Genomic DNA, 24,227 nt, shown 5'->3' on the forward strand with positions numbered 1-24,227 from the left:
GATGTAGGTGTGAACACGTGTGTGGCACTTCAGTTCTTAGATGTAGGTGTGAACACGTGTGTGGCACTTCAGTTCTTAGATGTAGGTGTGAACACGTGTGTGGCGCTTCAGTTCTTAGATGTAGGTGTGAACACGTGTGGCACTTCAGTTCTTAGATGTAGGTGTGAACACGTGTGGCACTTCAGTTCTTAGATGTAGGTGTGAACACGTGTGTGGTGCTTCAGTTCTTAGATGTAGGTGTGAACACGTGTGTGGCACTTCAGTTCTTAGATGTAGGTGTGAACACGTGTGTGGCGCTTCAGTTCTTAGATGTAGGTGTGAACACGTGTGGCACTTCAGTTCTTAGATGTAGGTGTGAACACGTGTGTGGTGCTTCAGTTCTTAGATGTAGGTGTGAACACGTGTGTGGTGCTTCAGTTCTTAGATGTAGGTGTGAACACGTGTGTGGTGCTTCAGTTCTTAGATGTAGGGGTGAACACGTGTGTGGGCGCGTGGTGCTTCAGTTCTCCGTGTCGGAGGAGTCGGAGACGTCCAGTCGCGCCTGCCTCTTGCGTACGTTCCAGTGCAAACACTGGGCCAGGCTCTCGAACCAGTCGTACACCAGGTCATGGCAGCAGATAGAGGGCACCGGGTAGCACGAGGTGGTGATCTTGATACTGTGGGGAAGGAGAGAGCGTGAGGAAGAAAACCTGTGAGGTTAACTGTAAGGCAAACACCAATGATGAGTTAATGGTCTTTACCAGTCTCCATGCTGGATCTCCTGTCTTTTCCTGCCGTCAAACGACACCCAGGCAGTGTTCCTGGCATCAGGTGACAAGGTGATCTGTTTGGGGGATTGAAGGGGATTTAGGGTCAAGTGTGTCACAAGTTGCAGAGGTTAAACTAAAAATAAAAATAAAAACCTATAGATGCCACCTATGTATCACTTTTCCACCAATGATTTGTTTTCTATAGTATAGAGACAGAGTCGTATTGACCAAATATTATTTGTGTTATTGGCCAGCTATAGGGCTAGCTGACAATGATCATGTTTGTCTTAGCTTAGATTTACTGTTCATTCTGTCTTCTATTCTTTTGCTTTGTGTTTTTTGTATTTTAATTATTGTGTGTCATGTAATGTATATTTTGTCTTGGACCCCAGGAAGACTAGCTGTCGTCTAGGCGGCAGCTAATGGGGATCCTTTTAATAAACAATAAACAACAAACAAACAATAAACAATAAGTAGAACTCAAGTAGAATTACTGTTACTTAGATTATATTTTACAAAAATATACTTAAAAGTAAAAGGTAGCTAATTTAAAATCTACTCAGACTAAAAGTTACTGAGTTACTTTTTAGACAAGAGAACGTTGTTAGATGTGATCTTCCTCATGCAGTTCTAAAAGGATGAGAGGACACATTTCAAACTAGTTCAAACAACTTTAATTGGAAAATTTGTAAATGACCGGTGAAGTGGACAAAGTAAAGCCAGATTACTTTTCTCCTCTTTGCTGACTGATAGTTCACTGTGAACACAGTAGCTCCACAACTGTCCAATTGATAATTGTCCAGTTTCTGATGCTTATGGAGAGCACTCTGTAATGGATGTGATTTAAAATGCAGCAAAGTACAATACGCAAGTTAAACAGAAACAACACTGATTTAAAAGAAAATACGCCAAAAACGACAGACAAAAAGTTACTAAATTACACTAATCTGAGTAAATGTAATTAGTGACTTCCACTCTTGCAAATTGAATGTTTATTCACAAATACACAATGTAAATGTAAGGTTTCAGTAAGGTTTCAGTCCAGCCCTACCATGAGCTCCACCCCGGCAGGGACCACTATGGGCCTGAAGGAGAGCGAGTGAGGGCAGATGGGGGTGACCATGATGGCTGGGACGTTGGGGTGGATCATGGAGGCCCCAGCTGCAGCTGCATACGCTGTGCTGCCTGTAGGGGTGGAAACAATCACCCCTGGGAGAGAGAGAGAGAGTGAGGGGGGGGGGAAGCATCATTCACCAGGTGAGTTTATTTAGAGAGAGAGAGAGTGAGGGGGGGGAAGCATCATTCAGGAGGTGAGTTTCTTTTTGGTGGTCCATTATGCGTTTATTTATTCTCAGGGATGCAAACTCATGGAGTGAAAAAGGTGACAGATAGCAGGGCAGACGCAAAACCACTCAGAAATTATTCGCTGCCCTATTTTGCTGTCACCTAAAGGTGACTAGTTTGCATCCCTGACTCTTTTCACTCTTAATCCTTGTAGACTAGCACATGCTTCCTCTGCTTCTTTTCACCTGACAACGAGGGGTTTCACCAGCAGGACGTAGCGTGTAGGAGGATCACGCTATTCCCCGTTGCCCTCCGCCCGAACAGGCGCCCCGAACCGACCAGAGGAGGCAACAGCACAGCGACCAGGACACACACCCTTTATCCGGCTTCCCACCCACAGACACGGCCGATTGTGACTGTATGGACGGCCGACATGGGGCACGAACCTGCAACCCTCATGTTGGTACGCAGGGAATCTACTGTGTACTACCATACTTTTCCAATTGTTTTGTGCCCTTTCCAAACTGATCAAGTTTTCTAGACATACAACTTTCCAATACCCTGTTTTTAGATCCATTTAAATCTATTTTAATTTCAGTTTGAGTAGAAAAGCTGTAACAGGACAAGGCCAATCACATCATTATGTCCACTGGCCTCTGTGGGTGACCCCGCCCCTCTGTGGCTGAGCCCTCCCCTCTGTGGCTGAACCCTCCCCTCTGTTACTGACCCATCCCCTCTCTGGCTGACCCCTTCCCTCTGTGGCAGACCCCACCCCTCTCCTCTGTGCTCTGTGGCTGACCCCCTCCCCCCTGTGGTGGACCCCACTCCTCTGTGGCTGATCCCTCCCCTCTCCCCTCTGTGGCTGACCACACCCCCTTACCATCTCCCTGCACTGAGGTGATGAGGCGTCCGTCCAGGTACAGGTCAACATTGGAGAGGTAGGAAGACGGGCCTCGGTCCACCACCACCTCGTTCAAAACCTGCGCATGCACACACACACACACACACACACACACACACACACACACACACACACACACACACACACACACACACACACACACGCACACACACACAAAGGTTAACCTGTTTTGCATCTGTGTTTGTACTTTGTACTAAGATTCTTATAACAAAAATACATATCAGTATCGACCAATATGGGTAGGAAAATATCCCTAGCATTGACTCCTTAAGTATCCGTACAGCAGAACAGTCTTCAGTGACGAATAATTCCTGTCACAGCCATCACAGCTAGCCAGCCAACTCCAGACAGACAGTAATACAACAAATCTAATCAATACGATCAATGAAAACAATCAGTCAGACAAAAACAGACACAAGGTTACAGGGCATCACAACATTGATGGGGAAACTACAAACACAAATCGTTGCTGTGCAGACAAGCAGGGCGACATACTAATCACCTGCCACACTTCAGTCCAGTCACAACACCAACCAATCACGCTGCAGCACAGCACACTAAGTGCTGCTCAAACGTCTGCCGAGCGACTGCTCTGACGTCAATTCAGCGCAGTGCAAACATCCTGTTCCATGTTACAGCAGGTCAACCTCAGCCTCTCAGAGCTAAAGCATCCATCACTGTCTTTTACAGAGGAGACGGAAAACCCTGGAGGAGAGAGCTGCTGGAGGAGAGAGCTGCTGGAGGAGAGAGCTGCTGGAGGAGAGAGCTGCTGGAGGAGAGAGCTGCTGGAGGAGAGAGCTGCTGGAGGAGAGAGCTGCTGGAGGAGAGAGCTGCTGGAGGAGAGAGCTGCTGGAGGAGAGAGCTGCTGGAGGAGAGAGCTGCTGGAGGAGAGAGCTGCTGGAGGAGAGAGCTGCTGGAGGAGAGAGCTGCTGGAGGAGAGAGCTGCTGGAGGAGAGAGCTGCTGGAGGAGAGAGCTGCTGGAGGAGAGAGCTGCTGGAGGAGAGAGCTGCTGGAGGAGAGAGCTGCTGGAGGAGAGAGCTGCTGGAGGAGAGAGCTGCACACAAAATGATGACATGTGTAGGTGTGCGTGTCTGTGTGTTGTATGACTGTAGCACTGTGGCATGTTATTTAGTGTGTGTCTGTGTGTTGTATGACTGTAGCACTGTGGCATGTTATTTAGTGTGTGTCTGTGTGTTTGTGTGACTGTAGCACTGTGGCATGTTATTTAGTGTGTGTGTCTGTGTGACTGTAGCACTGTGGCATGTTATTTAGTGTGTGTCTGTGTGTTGTATGACTGTAGCACTGTGGCATGTTATTTAGTGTGTGTCTGTGTGTTGTATGACTGTAGCACTGTGGCATGTTATTTAGTGTGTGTCTGTGTGTTTGTGTGACTGTAGCACTGTGGCATGTTATTTAGTGTGTGTGTTGTATGACTGTAGCACTGTGGCATGTTATTTAGTGTGTGTCTGTGTGTTGTATGACTGTAGCACTGTGGCATGTTATTTAGTGTGTGTCTGTGTGTTTGTGTGACTGTAGCACTGTGGCATGTTATTTAGTGTGTGTCTGTGTGTTGTATGACTGTAGCACTGTGGCATGTTATTTAGTGTGTGTCTGTGTGTTGTATGACTGTAGCACTGTGGCATGTTATTTAGTGTGTGTCTGTGTGTTGTATGACTGTAGCACTGTGGCATGTTATTTAGTGTGTGTCTGTGTGTTGTATGACTGTAGCACTGTGGCATGTTATTTAGTGTGTGTCTGTGTGTGTCTGTGTGACTGTAGCATTGTGGCATGTTATTTAGTGTGTGTCTGTGTGTGTGCGTGTCTGTGTGTTGTATGACTGTAGCACTGTGGCATGTTATTTAGTGTGTGTCTGTGTGTGTGCGTGTCTGTGTGTTGTATGACTGTAGCACTGTGGCATGTTATTTAGTGTGTGTCTGTGTGTTGTATGACTGTAGCACTGTGGCATGTTATTTAGTGTGTGTCTGTGTGTTGTATGACTGTAGCACTGTGGCATGTTATTTAGTGTGTGTCTGTGTGTTTGTGTGACTGTAGCACTGTGGCATGTTATTTAGTGTGTGTCTGTGTGTTGTATGACTGTAGCACTGTGGCATGTTATTTAGTGTGTGTCTGTGTGTTGTATGACTGTAGCACTGTGGCATGTTATTTAGTGTGTGTCTGTGTGTTGTATGACTGTAGCACTGTGGCATGTTATTTAGTGTGTGTCTGTGTGTGTCTGTGTGACTGTAGCATTGTGGCATGTTATTTAGTGTGTGTCTGTGTGTGTGCGTGTCTGTGTGTTGTATGACTGTAGCACTGTGGCATGTTATTTAGTGTGTGTCTGTGTGTGTGCGTGTCTGTGTGTTGTATGACTGTAGCACTGTGGCATGTTATTTAGTGTGTGTCTGTGTGTGTGCGTGTCTGTGTGTTGTATGACTGTAGCACTGTGGCATGTTATTTAGTGTGTGTCTGTGTGTTTGTGTGACTGTAGCACTGTGGCATGTTATTTAGTGTGTGTCTGTGTGTTTGTGTGACTGTAGCACTGTGGCATGTTATTTAGTGTGTGTCTGTGTGTTTGTGTGACTGTAGCACTGTGGCATGTTATTTAGTGTGTGTCTTTGTGTTGTATGACTGTAGCACTGTGGCATGTTATTTAGTGTGTGTCTGTGTGTTTGTGTGACTGTAGCACTGTGGCATGTTATTTAGTGTGTGTCTGTGTGTTTGTGTGACTGTAGCACTGTGGCATGTTATTTAGTAGGGGTGGGGGAAAAAATCGATTCACCTAAGTATCGCGATTTTTAATGTCACGATTTTTTGAATCGATCTATTATTCCAGAATCGATAATCGCTGGGTGCTTGCAGTCAGGCCACTCACTGAACAGTAGGCCAGGCGCCGCCTACTCGTTTACTAGTGTTTTTATTACTTTATTAGTTAGTCTGAAGTAATAATTACACTTCAGGGTTAAAGTGGGTGCATCTCATTGTAAAATTGGACTTCAAACGGCCCAAATCTGGCTTCAAACGGCCCAAATTGGGCTTCAAACGGCCCAAATTTCACGCGCGTCGGCCCATATCGGCCTGGCCTGCTTGGTATCTAATGCCCGGCCTGAATTATGATCCCAGTCCGCCCCTGTTTTTAACTATATCGCCCAGCCCTACTCATGATATATAATATACAGTCTCTAGTGTATGATTCAACTTTTCCCATGTTCTAATCTAGTGTAAAAAAGCAAACAAACTGAAAAAAGAAAAGAAAAAAAGAAACAAAAATCGCAATAAATCGTAATATCGAATCGCAATAATCGTAGAATCGCAATACTTAAGAATCGCAATATAAATCGAATCGGCACCCAAGAATCGTGATAGTATCGAATCGGGAGATAAGTGAATCGCCACAGCCCTATTATTTAGTGTGTGTCCTGTGTGTGTGTGTGTGTGTGTGACTGTAGCACTGTGGCATGTTATTTAGTGTGTGTCTGTGTGTGTGTGTGTGTGTGTGTGTGTGTGTGTGTGTGTGTGTGTGTGTGTGTGTGTGTGTGTGTGACTGTAGCACTGTGGCATGTTATTTGGTTTGAGTGTGTCAGTCTGAACGCGTCAGAGCTCATTAGAGACCCAGGTCGGTCTCCATGGTAACAGGCTCAACACACCACCACAACATCCCACCTCTCCTGGGGTTTTTTTTTTACCAGTAGCTTTATTATGACTGTCGCCATAGCAACCCAGCTGAAGCTCCCTCGCTCATTCACACAGGTTACACACACACACACACACACACACACACACACACACACACACACACACACACAGATAGATGGGCTGGTCAAGCAACGGAAAGGTCTGAGTGAATGGCCAAGGCACATACAGAGAAGAGAGAAGGCCAGCTTACACTCATAGATGACATCAATTTGAAGAGGTGCTCAAGAACAAATAATAACTACTCGAGGCAATCTTGCGATGGGGTCACACACGCACACCAATACCAGCCACACGCTGTCGCAGCTGATAAGAAGAAGAAGAAACGCAATCATGGATGACCTCTCCCCCTCACCTGTAACTGCAGAGTGACCTCTCCCCCCTCACCTGGAGCTGCAGAGTGATCTCTCCCCCTCACCTGTAACTGCAGAGTGACCTCTCCCCCCTCACCTGGAGCTGCAGAGTGACCTCTCCCCCTCACCTGGAGCTGCAGAGTGACCTCTCCCCCTCACCTGTAACTGCAGAGTGACCTCTCCCTCTCACCTGTAACTGCAGAGTGACCTCTCCCCCTCACCTGTAGCTGCAGAGTGACCTCTCCCTCTCACCTGTAGCTGCAGAGTGACCTCTCCCCCTCACCTGTAACTGCAGAGTGACCTCTCCCTCTCACCTGTAACTGCAGAGTGACCTCTCCCCCTCACCTGTAGCTGCAGAGTGACCTCTCCCCCTCACCTGTAGCTGCAGAGTGACCTCTCCCCCTCACCTGTAACTGCAGAGTGACCCCTCCCCCTCACCTGTAACTGCAGAGTGACCTCTCCCCCTCACCTGGAGCTGCAGAGTGACCTCTCCCCCTCACCTGGAGCTGCAGAGTGACCTCTCCCCCTCACCTGGAGCTGCAGAGTGACCTCTCTCCCTCACCTGGAGCTGCAGAGTGACCTCTCCCCCTCACCTGGAGCTGCAGAGTGACCTCTCCCCCTCACCTGTAACTGCAGAGTGACCTCTCTCCCTCACCTGTAACTGCAGAGTGACCTCTCCCCCTCACCTGGAGCTGCAGAGTGACCTCTCCCCCTCACCTGGAGCTGCAGAGTGACCTCTCCCCCTCACCTGGAGCTGCAGAGTGACCTCTCCCTCTCACCTGGAGCTGCAGAGTGACCTCTCCCCCTCACCTGGAGCTGCAGAGTGACCTCTCCCTCTCACCTGTAACTGCAGAGTGACCTCTCCCTCTCACCTGGAGCTGCAGAGTGACCTCTCCCCCTCACCTGGAGCTGCAGAGTGACCTTGCCGGCCTCGCTGTTCATGTGACCATGAGGAAGCAGTCCATTGCCGTCCTGCTCCTGAGGCTCTCCGCTGTGCGTCTGCGGGCTCGTCCTGTGGAGCATGTCCTTCACCACCTTCACCTTCAGACGACTACGCAGCGTGATGGCCGCGTTGCCTGAAAACACAAGACACATGAGCCCACACCTTTCATACCACCATGTTTACTCCTGAACACACAGACACATGAGCCCACACCTTTCATACCACCATGCTTACTCCTGAACACACAGACACATGAGCCCACACCTTTCATACCACCATGTTTACTCCTGAACACACAGACACATGAGCCCACACCTTTCATACCACCATGTTTACTCCTGAACACACAGACACATGAGCCCACACCTTTCATACCACCATGTTTACTCCTGAACACACAGACACATGAGCCCACACCTTTCATACCACCATGTTTACTCCTGAACACACAGACACATGAGCCCACACCTTTCATACCACCATGTTTACTCCTGAACACACAAGACACATGAGCCCACACCTTTCATACCACCATGTTTACTCCTGAACACACAAGACACATGAGCCCACACCTTTCATACCACCATGTTTACTCCTGAACACACAGACACATGAGCCCACACCTTTCATACCACCATGTTTACTCCTGAACACACAGACACATGAGCCCACACCTTTCATACCACCATGTTTACTCCTGAACACACAGACACATGAGCCCACACCTTTCATACCACCATGTTTACTCCTGAACACACAGACACATGAGCCCACACCTTTCATACCACCATGTTTACTCCTGAACACACAGACACATGAGCCCACACCTTTCATACCACCATGTTTACTCCTGAACACACAGACACATGAGCCCACACCTTTCATACCACCATGTTTACTCCTGAACACACCGACACATGAGCCCACACCTTTCATACCACCATGTTTACTCCTGAACACACAGACACATGAGCCCACACCTTTCATACCACCATGTTTACTCCTGAAAACACAAGACACATGAGCCCACACCTTTCATACCACCATGTTTACTCCGGTGTCCATTTATTCACATGATGGACAGAAGAGGGCAGGCAAACACACAAATCCACTCGGCAATTTAGTCTGTCTGTATTAGGGATGTTCATTTTGAAAATTTTCCAAAATCGATAATCGGTGAAAATTAACGATCAATTATCGATTATCGATCATATTAATACTTAGAAAATTTTCAATATTTTCAATTTTCAATTTTTTTTTTTTTTTACCAAATGAATGCCTATGGCAGAAAATACGAAAGACAACGTGTTCTCCTCAATGAACTCTTTATTTCAATGTGTCTCCTCTCCAACACTGCTGTCCCCGGCGCATGCCGGTGTGAATTTCCCATGTTTAAAACAGTTTTGTTGGCACAAAGGCCCGTGCCCAGCCAGAAAACTAGAGACTATATGAAGCTCCACCTCACGTTAGTCGGCTGTGCAATGGAGTGGGGCGAGGAGGAACGAATTCCACCCAAACCTAGTCCAAAAAAAAAGAAAAAAAAAAAAAAACTTTTTTTTTTTTTTTAATAATTAAAAAATCGATCCAAATGCCACAGGATCGATTCCAATCCTTAACGATCAATTATCGATTTTCGATAATTGATGAACATCCCTAGTCTGTATAGAGATATTCCCAAAAATCTTAATGCATGCTTGGTTGCTCAACACTCTTGACAGTTGTCTTGGAATTAGGCATGTATGTCCGACTGAAAAAAGTGCCGCAGGGCATTACTTCCGCTGTCGTGTACCTCTAGAATTTTGTAATGTCACGGACACTAGTCACGGAGTGAGTGGATAGTTGCCATGGTAACGCTCAGCACTTCTTTGCTTCCTTGACAAAATAAACAATCCAGCACAAACATGGCAGGAATAGAGGACAAGCTGGCAGAAGAAATGAGAAAATATCAAGTTCAAAATCTCTTCTTAATGACAACAGCCGAGAGAGTGGAGTGAGTAAAGGCCTAAACATGGTCGTCCGTCCGCCTCGAATTGGAGCCGTCTCGCCGTCTGGCGGCGCCAGCGAGCCCTACATGCTCAGACGCCACTACGCCCTCCCTCCTCCCACCCTCCCTCCTCCTGTGGAAGCTCCGTGTGAAAATGGCGGAGATTGTGTGCCAGGCAGTCTGAATGAAATTGAATGTAACGTTCCCAATTCTATGTATTAAATTCTAAAAAACGACCCTCAACATTTGGGAAGGCTAAGCCACACAACTAGTTCGTTATAATCTAACGTCATGCTTTGAAAGGCGACTTTACGACGAAGAGCCATGGCAACGGCCAATCACAACTCTCCTGCAGCTGACGTCACGCACGTATCGTCGCCGTGAAGTCACATTTTCGAGCAGCCCCCGTCAGCCGACGGCGCCCCCTCCCCGTAGGACGGCGCTCCACCCGCCGTCCTACGGGGAGGGCGGGGCGAGGCTCTGACGGACGACCATGTTTAGGCCTTAAGCATCAATGACCACACATTTCACTTAAGGTTATAATGAGTTTGACGGTTACAAGGTGGAAGCTTTTGTTTAAATGAAACCCCATACTAAATGACTACAGGAGTCATATCAGAGCATTACTGCACGTAAACCTGTACTCTACCTTCAAATACTTTTGCCACTTCGGTCTTGTATGATTCAAATTTGAAGGGCGTCAGGAAACCCAGGGAGCCGAGGTGAAAAGCCATAACCGGAGGGACACTGCCCTTCAGAGGAGAGAGGAAAAACACCAGGCATTAAATATCATCCCTTCTCTGGAGAACAGTCTGTAAATCCAATGTAATGAACAGGCAGGCGCAAAAGATATTTTTTTTTCCCTTTTTAAACTTTCTTTCCTCTGAAAAGGAGGAATACTCAAACTTAGTGTACTTTTCCTTTTCAACTAAACCCCAGGGGCCGGTTGCACCAACTGGTCTTACACTGGTCTTAAGCTAAGTTGGTCGTAACTTTACCACCTAACAGCTACGCCGGTTGCACCAAGACGGCTTAAGCCTTCTTTTCACTACGCCCAGGCGTAAGAGTTACGCCTGGTCAGGAGGAGGCGTAGCGCTTGCCTGTAACAGAGATCTCCGCAGAGACCTTTTTGAATCCTTACCGTCATCGTCGTAACACAGCCAGTTCTCCGTCTTTGAAGCACGATGTTAAGATTATAACTAACTAGTTGTGTGGCTTAGCCTTCCCAAATGTTGCCGTAATTTTTTTTAGAATTTAATACATAGAATTGGGAACGTTACATTCAATTTAATTCAGACTGTCTGTCTGGCTCAATCGCTGCCACTTTTCCCCCGGAGCGAGGGAGGGTGGGAGGAGGGAGGGTGTTACAGTAGTGGCTGAGAGAGTGTAGTGGCACAGTGACGCTCCAAGCAGGTCGCGAGGCACACATCATCCAATCAGAGGGCATTCCCCGGCAATTCACATGAACGCACATTGCTACAACCAGCGTAGTTAAGACCAGACGTAAGCCGTGTTGGTGCAATAGGCGTAAATCCACTCTAAAGACTGGTCTTAACTAAGACCGACGTAGGAGTTACGACCAGGCATAGTTAAGACCACTTGGTATGGCCCCAGGAGATGAAGACCATGGGGACATACAAGAACAATTATCGACAATATTGAATGTGGCTGTGGGTGGGTTCAAAAAAAGGGTGACAGCCAAAATGTAAAAAGCAAGGTGTAGGGCTAATATTCACTACTATTACCTGTGCCAAGGCTAATATTCACTACTATTACCTGTGCCAAGGCTAATATTCACTACTATTACCTGTGCCAAGGCTAATATTCACTACTATTACCTGTGCCAAGGTTAATATTCACTACTATTACCTGTGGTGTAAGGCTAATATTCACTACTATTACCTGTAGGGCTAATATTCACTACTATTACCTGTGCCAAGGCTAATAATATTCACTACTATTACCTGTGGTGTAAGGCTAATATTCACTACTATTACCTGTAGGGCTAATATTCACTACTATTACCTGTGCCAAGGCTAATATTCACTACTATTACCTGTGCCAAGGCTAATATTCACTACTATTACCTGTGCCAAGGCTAATATTCACTACTATTACCTGTAGGGCTAATATTCACTACTATTACCTGTGCCAAGGCTAATATTCACTACTATTACCTGTGCCAAGGCTAATATTCACTACTATTACCTGTGCCAAGGCTAATATTCACTACTATTACCTGTGCCAAGGCTAATATTCACTACTATTACCTGTGCCAAGGCTAATATTCACTACTATTACCTGTGCCAAGGCTAATATTCACTACTATTACCTGTAGGGCTAATATTCACTACTATTACCTGTGCCAAGGCTAATATTCACTACTATTACCTGTGCCAAGGCTAATATTCACTACTATTACCTGTGCCAAGGCTAATATTCACTACTATTACCTGTGCCAAGGCTAATATTCACTACTATTACCTGTGCCAAGGCTAATATTCACTACTATTACCTGTGCCAAGGCTAATATTCACTACTATTACCTGTAGGGCTAATATTCACTACTATTACCTGTGCCAAGGCTAATATTCACTACTATTACCTGTGCCAAGGCTAATATTCACTACTATTACCTGTGCCAAGGCTAATATTCACTACTATTACCTGTGCCAAGGCTAATATTCACTACTATTACCTGTGCCAAGGCTAATATTCACTACTATTACCTGTGCCAAGGCTAATATTCACTACTATTACCTGTAGGGCTAATATTCACTACTATTACCTGTAATATTCACTACTATTACCTGTGTGCCATTTCAGCCCAAGAGGTCTGAGATCTAACAGTTTGGCTGTAGTGACCAACCAATCAGAAAACAAGGCTACTATGCTAAATCATGTGATTACCTGGAAGAGAGACGAAGCATAGAGCAGAGTCCCATCTCCTCCCAAACAGATGATCAGGTCTATGCAGTCTGAGATGTCATCATAACCTGCAGCCAAAAGAAATCAAAACAGCTAACATATATATATATATATATCCAACATGCCATTATCCTTTTTAGGGGGACCAAATCCAGGAGACAGTCCCCAATTACCAGCAGTTGTCCCGAGGCCTGTTTGTCCCAAAAATGACCCGTTATCGTAATAGATCATATGAACTAGGGCTGCACAATTCATCGTATTTTCATCGTCATCGCAATATGAACATGCGCAATAAACACATCGCAAAGACTGCCTGAAACGCAATGAATAACAAAAGTGGTTTTATTTACCTGCGTCATGCATTCCCACTCAGCATCTGATCATTTTGTCTTGTGTTGTAAATCCAGCGTACACCTTTCCCTTGCAACAGTGCGCTCCGCCCCTCTGCCAAAGCCCAAACACGCTGTGTGTAGTTTCAGCTAGTCAGTGTGTATTTAATTTCTTTATTCAGTGGGCAATGGGCATAGGCTATGTTTGGGGTCTATGTTAGCATTATTAAAGCAGAAAGACATAGGAACTGTATAGCTAATATGCATAGTTTAATATTTGTTTATTTATCGCAAGTCGTATCGTCATCGCTATGTTGAACAGTGTTATCGCACATTGCAGATTTTCCTCATATCGTGCAGGCCTATATTATGAACGAGCTAAAACGACACCTGTCTGTATGCTGTGAGGCTCGACTTGACTTGAGACTTGAAGGTAAGCATGCTGAGCAGACCTGCTGACACAGTATTATTGAAAAATGCTGCACTGAATGTAGCCTATTGTGTCTTTTGGAGCACTGCCAAATTGTCATGATTAATTCATAACATAACACGGAGATGCCTGCAACAAGCTGCTGCTAACACAAGAATACTCTCGATTCAAATGAGGCAAACCTTTCATGAAATTATCAGTCTACATAAATGTGTCATATTGATGTGTTTTCACTTGTCTGTTGAGAGATGTGCGTGTGTACTAGGCCTGCACGATATGAGGAAAATCTGCGATGTGCGACAACATTGTTCAACTCCCCCCCCCTTCCCCACCCACATAACCCTAGCCACTCCCCTACCCACCCCTGGAACCCCCGACTCTCTACGACCTTCCTATCCCTAGCTATGGCACCTTTCCCCTAGCCCCACCCCCTTCCCTCAACACGCCCCCTCCCACCACCAACATGTCCTAGCCACTGGCGATTTCTTTTCTTTTCGGATGATGGCGAAGGCATAACCCGCCCCTCTCCGCCTCTGATTGGCCTAGCGTCAAACGTTCCTCCAATCCAAACACATTCGCTTGGCTATCCTGCATTTCTTTCTACAGTCTGTGGTCAGACTCAGTGGGTCAGACCAGGGTCAGACAGACAGCAGTTACGCTTGCTAGCCTGCATGAAAGAGGCCACTGTGTGTTTATGTTTTTAATATAGTCTTATCTATGGTTTATAACGCTATAACTCAGTTATACAGTTTGCAATTGTAATGTTTAACATAATAAAGTAAGATCTCACACATAACCTTTTGACTCTATATGCTGCCATCTGCCATCTCATGCTTGTTGATTAATGATTGTTTTGCACCTGCTGCTCACGTTATGAACAAATGCTTAGATGACCCTTATAGCCTCAGCAGGAACTAACTGACTGTATAGTCATTTTAATAAAGTATGAATGTTAATTGATTGATTGATTGATTGATTGATTGATTGATTGATTTTTATTTAGTACAAGGATATTACATATCGTATGTAACAAAAAAGTAGTACAAGGATAAAAACACAGACAGTTGTTCAACTGATTTCCACTGTGGTCCCAAGAAGGATACAAAGAACATTTAAGACATCTGTACAATATAAAAAGTACATATGAAGAGTCAGATGCACAAAGAGACAAAAGTACCTGTTCTTCAGGAAAGACACAAAGCCCCCAAGGACACAATTCCTTGCAAATGACGCTTCACGGCCCTCCTGAAGCCTGTAACAGTGGGAGAGCTTTGAATTGTCCTGGGCAAGGCATTCCACAGCCGGCAGGTCGTATACATAAAGCCACTCTGTGAATAGGAGCCTTTTTTGGGCTCATAAACTGAGAGTGGTCCAGACCGTAGCTGCCGTCCGTGGACCTGGTTGCGAAGAGCAAATGCCAGAGCATAGATAACTGGGAGCAGTTCCATTTATCATTCTGTACATATATCCCAATTTCAGGAAAGAGACCCTCTGCTCCACAGGAAGCCATCCCATTATTTTAAAATGCGAAGGCTCAATATGGGTTCTAGGCGGCAAATTCAAGACCAGTCTAATTGTCTTGTTCTGGCTAGTTTGTAGCATGTGTTTACTTTTTGCAGTAACACCACTGTACCAGTATGTACTTGCATAATCATAATGACTAAGAATCATGCAATTTGTGAGCAATTTCATGGTTTCCCGGGACAAAAACACTTTCTTTCGGTGCAGAAATTTTTCCCGAGCGTTAACTTTTTTAATCGCCTTCAGGGCCATGGTTTCCCCTGAAAGTGTCTGGTCGAGGTCTGCACCAAGGTATCTGACACAGTCTTTGGACCTGACATTGGTGCCATTACAGTTAATGTCAAGCTTGGAGCATTGCTTTAGTTTATGTTTTGAGCTGAATAAAATGGACTCAGTCTTCCCCAAGTGGATTGACAACTTGTTGTCAACTAACCACTTGTGAAGACTTTCCAGCTCCCTACTTAGACTGGCCTGTATTTCAGCAGGGTCATCACCAGATACCAAGAGTGCAGAATCGTCCGCGTACAGTAAGAGTTTACAGGATACAGCAGATACCATGTCATTTACATACAAAGAGAAGAGCAAAGGAGCCAGGATACTACCCTGTGGCACTCCACATACAATGTGGTTATATGAAGATGCAACACCATTGATGTTTACAACCTGGGTCCTTCCAGTCAAATATGACCTGAACCATCTCACCGACCCATCATCCATCCCACAGGCCTTGAGCTTCTCAAGCAGGATCTGATGGTCAACGGTATCAAAAGCTTTTTGAAGGTCAATTAGAACCATGCCAGTTCTTTTGCCGCTGTCCATCTGAGATCGGATATGGTCGGTGAGATTAATCAGGCAAGCATCCGTGGAGTATCCAGGTCGAAAACCAGATTGAAACTGGTAAAGGAGATCGTTCTGATTCAGAAATTCTGACATTTGATTAAAGATGACCTTTTCAAGGATTTTTGAGATGACACTGAGAATAGACACTGGGCGATAATTTCCCTCAGCTGTCCTGTCTCCCTTTTTGTAAAGTGGTACAACTCGAGCACACTTTAGATCATTGGGGACAATGCCTTGTTGTAGTGACAACAAACACACTGTCCAGCAAACACACCACTAATAGCCTATCTAGTTATAGGAATAATGCTTGGAAGTAGCCTACAAACCCCCCCCCCCCCCCCCCCCCCCTTCCCCCCACGCCTTCGCCTAGCCTTCGCCATCATGGGGGGGGAAATCGCAAGCCACTGGGTCCTAGCCCTGCCACTTACTGACCACGCCCCTTTTTTGCCATGATCACACACACACACACACACACATACTCGCAAGGTGATAATACCAGCAACATGCTGTCGCAAATGGTAATAATTTATTCTTCACAATGTGTCAAGATCATCAAAATAAATGTTGAGTATCATGTAGCCTTACCCTCTCTGAAGGTGCAGAGTTGATTGCGGATGGTGCCAAAGGCCTCGTCCTTTGACAGTGTGGCATCATCTACCACCCTGCGCTCCACATACACCATCATCTCCTTCTCCTGGTACACAAACAAATGCTTCAGTAAACAACAGCTGAAACACATATACCGTATACATTTAGGGCTGGGCAATAAATCCCTTTTATCAACTCATTTGAATTTATGGTTTAGGACGATGTGTAAAAATGAAAATGGAGATTCACTTTAACCTGGGTAAATACAGCACGGATCACTCTCAGTCAATCAAGCCCCAACGCTTCTGCAGTTGATTACAACGCCCACGAGATTTCCCCTCAGACACAAACACAAGGTGGCAGCACTGAGCACATGCTGCTACAAGTGAGGAGCTCCTTTGGAAGTGGTTCGGTTTTGCAGCATCCAACGTTGAGCAAAGCACTATCTGTTGTCAAGTCTGTCTAAAGCAGTGTTTCTCAAACAGTAGTCCGCAGACTGTGGTTCGCGAGTAGATTTCTTTTTTTTCCGCCCCCCTCCCACTATCCAATCAGAGAAATGTTTACATTTTCTGGGAAACGGAAGGTCAGATCGCAATGCGTGTTACGAACAATATGTATTTTTTCACCCTAAATCCAACGCCGCCACCGCTGAGTCTCTACAAGTTACGGTTACGGAGATACGTCCACCCTGCATGGAGGGCTACAGGAGAGAGACCGAGTACAGTGGGGGGTTGGGGGTTCAAAGTTACTGACCAAACACTCTATTTCAGTGATTGCTGTCAGAACATAGAGCCATTTAACACTTACTTTAATACAGAAACATCACTGAGTGCAGCTTTAAGATGGCAACAGATCATGATTATATGACTTTGGTAACATTGTGCATTTATTGAACTTGAAAAAACTTTCTTTGAACTTTTAATATATTTGAACTAAAAAGCAGAAATAAATGGAAAAAAGTCAAATGGACTACCGGTAACTAAAATAAATGATATATAATTTAAAAAAAATATCTCTGTTATCTTGTTTTCATAATTGTGGGAAGCCAAAAATGTGATTAATTGCACAACCCGAATGCTATTTGTCATTTAATTAGCATGTCATTTGTAATTTATAGTTGAAGTAGTAGGCCTATTGTTTTGGGGGATGTTTGGGGAGTTAGGTGGTCCCCGAGTTTTTTTCATTGATTAACTCATTCACCGCCAATGACGTCTTTGACGTGTTATCAGAAATAGCCCTCCCCGCCAATGACGTGTTTGACGTGTTTTTGTTTTTATGAGTGCAGCGCATAGTTGAAACACTTACCCAGCCTGTGACATAGTTTCGGGTCCCTAACCTCAAACTCAAGCCGACAGCACGTTATCAAACACATACCGCAGCTGTTGTTTGAAATTAGGAAGAAGGTGGAAAGGAAACGCGCTTCCTTGTTGCAGAGGAGAAACGCCATTGAAATGCCCCCTCGCCGCGCTGCAGAGCTGATCGACTTGCTTCAGAGCAGCGGACATCGAAACCGCAGTAGTCAAACCCGTGACCAACATGATCGATCCTGGTCCCTGGACCCCGTTCCTATGTGCCAGCCCGAAAGAGACGAGACGGAGTCACAACTGTGTGGAGGAGGAGAAGCTGTTCAAGGAGGAGAAGCTGTTCTCCTCCTCCACACAGCCTCGCCACATAAATGGCTTTCACACAGAGGGCTGCGTGCCCTCCAGTGTTGCTCCTGGCCAATCCCAGCGCCACAGGGCGTGGTTATTGCTTATCCTAAGTGGGGTTAGAAATCTAAAAGGGGGATCGTGTGTGTGTGTGTGTGTGTGTGTGTGTGTGTGTGTGTGTGTGTGTGTGTGTGTGTGTGTGTCTGTCTGTCTGTCTGTCTGTCTGTCTGTCGGTGTGTCTGTCTGTCTGTCTGTCTGTCTGTCTGTCTGTCTGTGTGTCTGTCTGTACACTCACTCACACTGAGCAAACTGTATTGTTGAATGTAAAAAAAGCACTTCATATATATATATATATATATATATTTTTTTTTTTTTTTTTGTCATTTGTGTCATAATGAATAATATTTACATGTCTGATGTCAATACAGTTCAAAATAAAAGAATTGAGAGCGAGTTCTGCCTGATATTGTGTGCTGTGTACATAAATGCCATTTTCTGCAATTTCTTTTCTTACAGAGACTTTTTGGGTGAAAACAGGGTGTATATAAATGGCTATAAGTAGAGTACAGAACATGCTAAAAGCTCACTTTTTTTTTTCCTGGTGAACCCAGAGATGTACATCTTCATTTTGAGGTATTGCAAATCACTCTGGTGCTAATAGATAATTTACTGTGGGTCTTGAAAGATGACCAACAATTATGAAAATCTTTGGCCTGTGCTAAATATTGGCAGTCCTAAACTGGCGGTGAATGAGTTAAGTGGTCCTTGGTCTGAAAAAGTGTGAGAAACACTGGTCTAAAGTCTGCGGCAACTAAAGGTATCAGCATAACAAATGTATTCCAGCACATCCAACAGTGGCAGCAGGCGCCTGGGAGGAGTGTGTGGCACAGCGAGATGCGCGAGCTAGCGGGAAGCCCACAAACACCTGCTACAAAGCAGGTACATCATTTTCTTGTGGCATCCCACATGATATTTAGAAGGAGCAACAGTGGAAAGACATTACAGGTGCATTGATGTTACTTATATTTTTCATACACTTAGTTTATTTACAAAAAGGGGGGGGGGGTATTAAAATCATAAATCGGGTGTAGTTGAAATCTGAGATTTTATTTTTAGGCCATATCCCCCAGCCCTACATATCTTTCAAAATGGAGTGGAAAATATACAGATGTGTGTAGCTTTGCATCAAAGTGTTAACCTTGCTTGCAAGATGGATAACTTTATGAATCAAATAAAAAGACAAACAAAAACAAATCAAACGCACTGAATCATAATGTATGTATTACGATTACATGTTAAGCTTCAAATACCACCTGAAACGTACCTTTAACATTTTCAGTATTATTAAAACTAGACATTTCTAGGTTGCATGCTCATTTGTAGTGCGCTCCACGCTCAAGCAGTTGAGCAATTGTGCACCGCATAACCCTTCGCCTTATTATGGTAGTAGTGAGATATATACTGTAGGTGATGTGAATTGTAATTTATTGATGAGTTGATCCAGGACTGACTGACCCCGACCCTGGTTAGATCCATATAGCTTTGACAGTGTTGTTACACAGGTCAAACATGAGGCCAAAGCGTGCTGTAACCGCATACCGAAGAAGCAACCTGTAACTTTCACCTGTTTTCTGTATGTTCATTTCAAAACAGACTGGAAGAGCTTCAGGAGGCAAACATTCTTTTCTGAGTCAGAATTCCTTTACATTTTCCAGCATGAATTTGAGTTCAGCTTGTTTGCAGACGATGGCAAAAATTACCTCAAGAATAAATGAAATCACTTGGAAAGGCTGCCTGATTAAGTGAAAGTGGCGTGTTTGACAACCAAAGTCAAGAGCAACTCAAGAACTTCAAAGCCGACATCTGTTAGCCGTATTACATCAGATACCAAACTTTCAGATGCACAAATCAATTTGCAACAGAGAAAGACTAGACCTTTACACACATTAACTTAATAAAAAAGACAAACGCATTTCAATTTACCTCCACCAGAAACCTGCAGAGCTCTTTGAAGGGCTCCACCAGGCTCTCGTCTCGGATTTTCCTGATGACGAGCACGTTGGCCGGGGGTTTGTTCCAGGTGAGCCGCTGGCTGGCCGGGTCCTGGATGTGCCTGGGACATGGACACACACACGGTCACACACACACACACACACAGACACACACACAGTTGCTGCCTGTCAACAGCCGGCCACGTACGCAGAAATACAGATATACAAAAGTACAGACCAAAGTCCAATCTCACATATTCACACTGTCTTGGATATTTAGCTTGGCTTGCTAGTTCTCGAAAGCTTCCCAATTAAGTCAAATGTTACCATGTCTGCTGAATAAACTGGACTCGAGATGACTCTAACAACGTTAGCAGTAAACCATTAACTGTTTGTATGGATGAAGTCCAAACTCCAAAACTTAGTTTGAATAAGAGCCAAACTCCTCCGTCTCTCCCGACTCTCTCCGCGTTACCGTTTGGCTCTCTCTTCCTTCGAGTGGCGGATGACGGGCATTGCGCTGACAATCAGGTCCGAGGCTGCTCTGACACTCTGAAACCAGGTCACAATCTGAATCTGTTGTGTCTCGTGTGTGAACCGTCCCATTTCATTCAGCATCCAATCACAGCTCGTCCTTAACATTCTCCTTGATCTTATCTGACCGAGTTACACAAGCTTCTGTGTCAACGTTCCCCGACGGGAACGGAGCATAGAACATCCCTCTCTGGCGTCCCATTCACCAAGTCAGACTCACTCCACGTCCACACGCTCTCCGCCGCACGCTTACATGACTGAAGTCGGGTTGGGAAGAATACAGGCTTTGGGTCCGAAGTGTGTGGCTGGATAGGGTCCATGTAGAAAGTGGGCTCTCCTGTGAGGGGGGGGGAAGGGGGGAGACAAGTCAGTATTCCTCTGTCACCACCTCATGTCACCTGATGTCCGGGGGCCAGTGGCACGGCTGAGCTGACCAGCTGGCCACCTGCAGCACTTAAGCAAACCTCTTAGGAGAGCTTTCCGACGCGTCGGTGGCCGCCGAGGCGGAGGGCTCCGAGTGCTCGTGTTGGCCCGGCAACCTCCGCCGCTCCGCCTCGCGCGGCAGCTGTTCGTGACCCTCCTCCTCCTCCCCCCGCCGCTGACACCGCTTCACCTCTCGCCGTCTCCTTGGCGACTTGGACGGGTGCTCCCGGTGCCCGGAGGACCTGGCCGACTCCGGCAGCTGCCCGGGGTGCCCCCTGTCTGGGGCTGCTGGCAAGCCGGGGCGCGACCCCGGACTCATCTCGGCGTCCTCCATCCTGCAGGAAAACAAGCCAGTGCACGCATTTGAATACACGTTTAGGGGTGGACAATAAATCAATATCAATATATCGCAATAAAATATTCCTCAATCACAATGATATATTTTTAATACATTTCCTATATTTTCAATATACATTATTTACAGCATCAGTCACTGACTCGGTGCAGCGCCCTTTCATTACAGGGTGTTAAGTCAGTGCAATGTGTTCCAGCAGAATACATTAGACTTGGCACATTTGTTTTTGAGACGTTTGTAGGTGCAGACATCCATTTTGAAATAAAGTTTTTCCAATGGCCTATATAGTGTTAACACACTAATTGACGATTAATAATTATCATATCAACTGATATGAAGAAGTATATTGTGATATAGATTTTGGCCATATCGATTCGTCCAACCTTACACACGTCTATACAGTGATACTAGGGGTGTCTCGCTTGGCACCAGACTACCTCCACTTTGTTTTGCGCTGTACCAGTGCAGGAGTGATATATATATATATATATATATATATATATATACAGATCCTTTCCAAATAATTAGAATACATGGAAAGTTAGTTTTTTCCCATAATTCCTTTCAAAAAGCGAAACTTTCATAGATTATAGATTCATTACACACAAAGTGAAATATTTCTAGCCTTTATTTGTTTCATTTTTCATAATTTTGGCCTACAGCTCCAGAAAACCCCCAAAACAGTATTTCAAGAAATTATTATAGTGTGAAGAAAATCAGCAGTTACTTCTCAGTTATGACTGACTCCAGCCTCTGAATCTCTGCCAAATTTCTGAATCGTCTTTGCTTGACAATCCGCTGAAGGCCACGGTTATCAATGTTATTTCCATGATATTCTAATTTTTTGGAAAGGATCTGTATATATATACACAGCGCGCGCGCGTGTGTGTCTGTGTGTGTGTGTGTATAGGGATAGGTATGTTTGAAAATACGTTGAATGTATTTGCATACTTTATTTTGTTTTATGCTTGACTGTTGATTAGACAAGTGATTCTCAACCTTTTTCATATTGAGGGCCCATAATTTAGTCCAGATTAGAGCCACGGAGCCCCCTTTGATGAGATTTTGTCTCTCAGACCCAAATCTGAGAATATTTGTATTATCAGATAGGATTTTTTCCAGAATTCCATGACTATCTGTATTGTAGGTATGTGCTACCAGAGAAACTATGATCAAAACAGCCATTCATTCTTCCACATTCTCTAATTGTGTGAACTTCTTACTAAATTAAAGAATGCTGACGTTTAACAATTGATCATTTTGCTGAGGACCCCCTAGGATGCTCTCAAAGACCCCTGGTGGTCCCAGGACAGCATGTTGAGAACCAAGGATGACCAATGATGGCAATTAGCTAAACAATACTCATTCAAGTCATATTCAATGTTCCTTTCCCGACCATGTTAAACACAGTGACCTTGGACTCGAGTAGCCCTTCAGAGATGACTCCTAGATACTCAACTGAATGACCGTAAAATAACTAAATAGATTTCTCAGAAGTGAAGTAGAAGTATCTGAATGTTCAATCCCATTGTAGCTATCAAAACTCTGTGGTAACGTTATTGCTGGTTTGTTGTCGGCTAATTTGGCTAGCGTTAGCTTAAATCGGTCAGAAACACACGCTAGCTGTAAGAAATGAATCCTTACTTGTATCGCTAGCTTATTCAGACACCGGCGTGTTTGGTGTATTATTAGAGCAAAAAATGTACAGCGCGTCTGTCACAAAGTTAGCATTGCCTGGTTAGCATTGTCAAACTGTCAAAACTGAAAGAAACAAACCGATAGTGTTTCCGGTTGCGGGCTGTTCACGGGCATCAAAACGATGGCTCTTTACGCAGCACTGGACGCTCAGAGGAAAAGCGCCGTGTCTGCCCCTACTGGTCGACTCCAGGACAACTGAACTCTGCCTTTTTTATATTATATATTTATTTCATTTTATTTGTTTAGTTTTATTTACACAATAAGAAAATACAGGTTCACAACATAGAGGTTACAAATACAAGACAAGTGTTTGAGGTAATGCAAAGGCCATTTAACATAATATAATACAAAATAATCTGATAGTCTGCTTCATCATCTTGAAAGGTCCAAAAGTCATTTGATAGGTGTGTGTGTGTGTGTGTGTGTGTGTGTGTGTGTGTGTGTGTGTGTGTGTGTGTGTGTGTGTGTGTGTGTGTGTGTGTGCGTGCGTGCGTGCGTGCGTGCGTGCGTGCGTGCGTGCGTGCGTGCGTGCGTGCGTGTGTGTGTGTGTGTGTGAGAGAGAGAGAGAGAGAGAGAGAGAGAGAGAGAATGATTTGATCACCGATGTCACTAATAATCACTCTACTCTTCATTAATTTCTGGGGGGGTTAAGAATAAAAGTAGCTATAAGAATAATCACAAATTGAATAGTAGAGCTGTACTGTGCTGTTATATGTGGTGGAAATAAGCCCTAACTGAAAGTAGCCTATGTGGGGTCAAAAAGAATGTAACGTTATTTGAGTTCTTTATGCTTGCTTGTTTGTTTGTTTACTTATTTTTATATTAGATGTAAAAACACACACACACACACACACACACACACACACACACACTACTAAGGCCAGACCCCCATGCAACTTTACGTTTTGGCCTATAGCTTCTGAACCTGTATGGACCACAATTGAAATGAATTTATGAGTTGATTTGTGTTAAGTTGAGGACCAGTGATGTCATTCGCGCACAATCACTTGTCCACA

General features: G+C 44.9%; 1 protein-coding gene across 1 annotated transcript; it reads right to left on the reverse strand.

Annotated features, from left to right (window-relative positions):
* Window positions 1–492: 492 nt before the first annotated feature.
* On the reverse strand, window positions 493–23,277 carry nadkb (NAD kinase b). The gene is made up of 12 exons (XM_083653576.1): window positions 23,158–23,277; window positions 21,200–21,493; window positions 20,989–21,072; window positions 20,194–20,323; window positions 16,559–16,667; window positions 12,836–12,921; window positions 10,575–10,677; window positions 7,902–8,074; window positions 2,914–3,013; window positions 1,801–1,958; window positions 741–823; window positions 493–656 (listed from the first exon to the last, which is right to left on the reverse strand). Exons 2-12 carry the CDS (start codon window positions 21,490–21,492, stop codon window positions 500–502), a joined length of 1,476 nt encoding a protein of 491 aa, XP_083509702.1. The 5' UTR covers window position 21,493; window positions 23,158–23,277; the 3' UTR covers window positions 493–499.
* Between the last annotated feature and the right edge of the window lie 950 nt (window positions 23,278–24,227).

The sequence above is a fragment of the Poromitra crassiceps genome (genome assembly GCF_964638095.1).
Source record: "Poromitra crassiceps genome assembly, chromosome: 17".
Lineage (NCBI taxonomy): Eukaryota > Metazoa > Chordata > Actinopteri > Beryciformes > Melamphaidae > Poromitra > Poromitra crassiceps.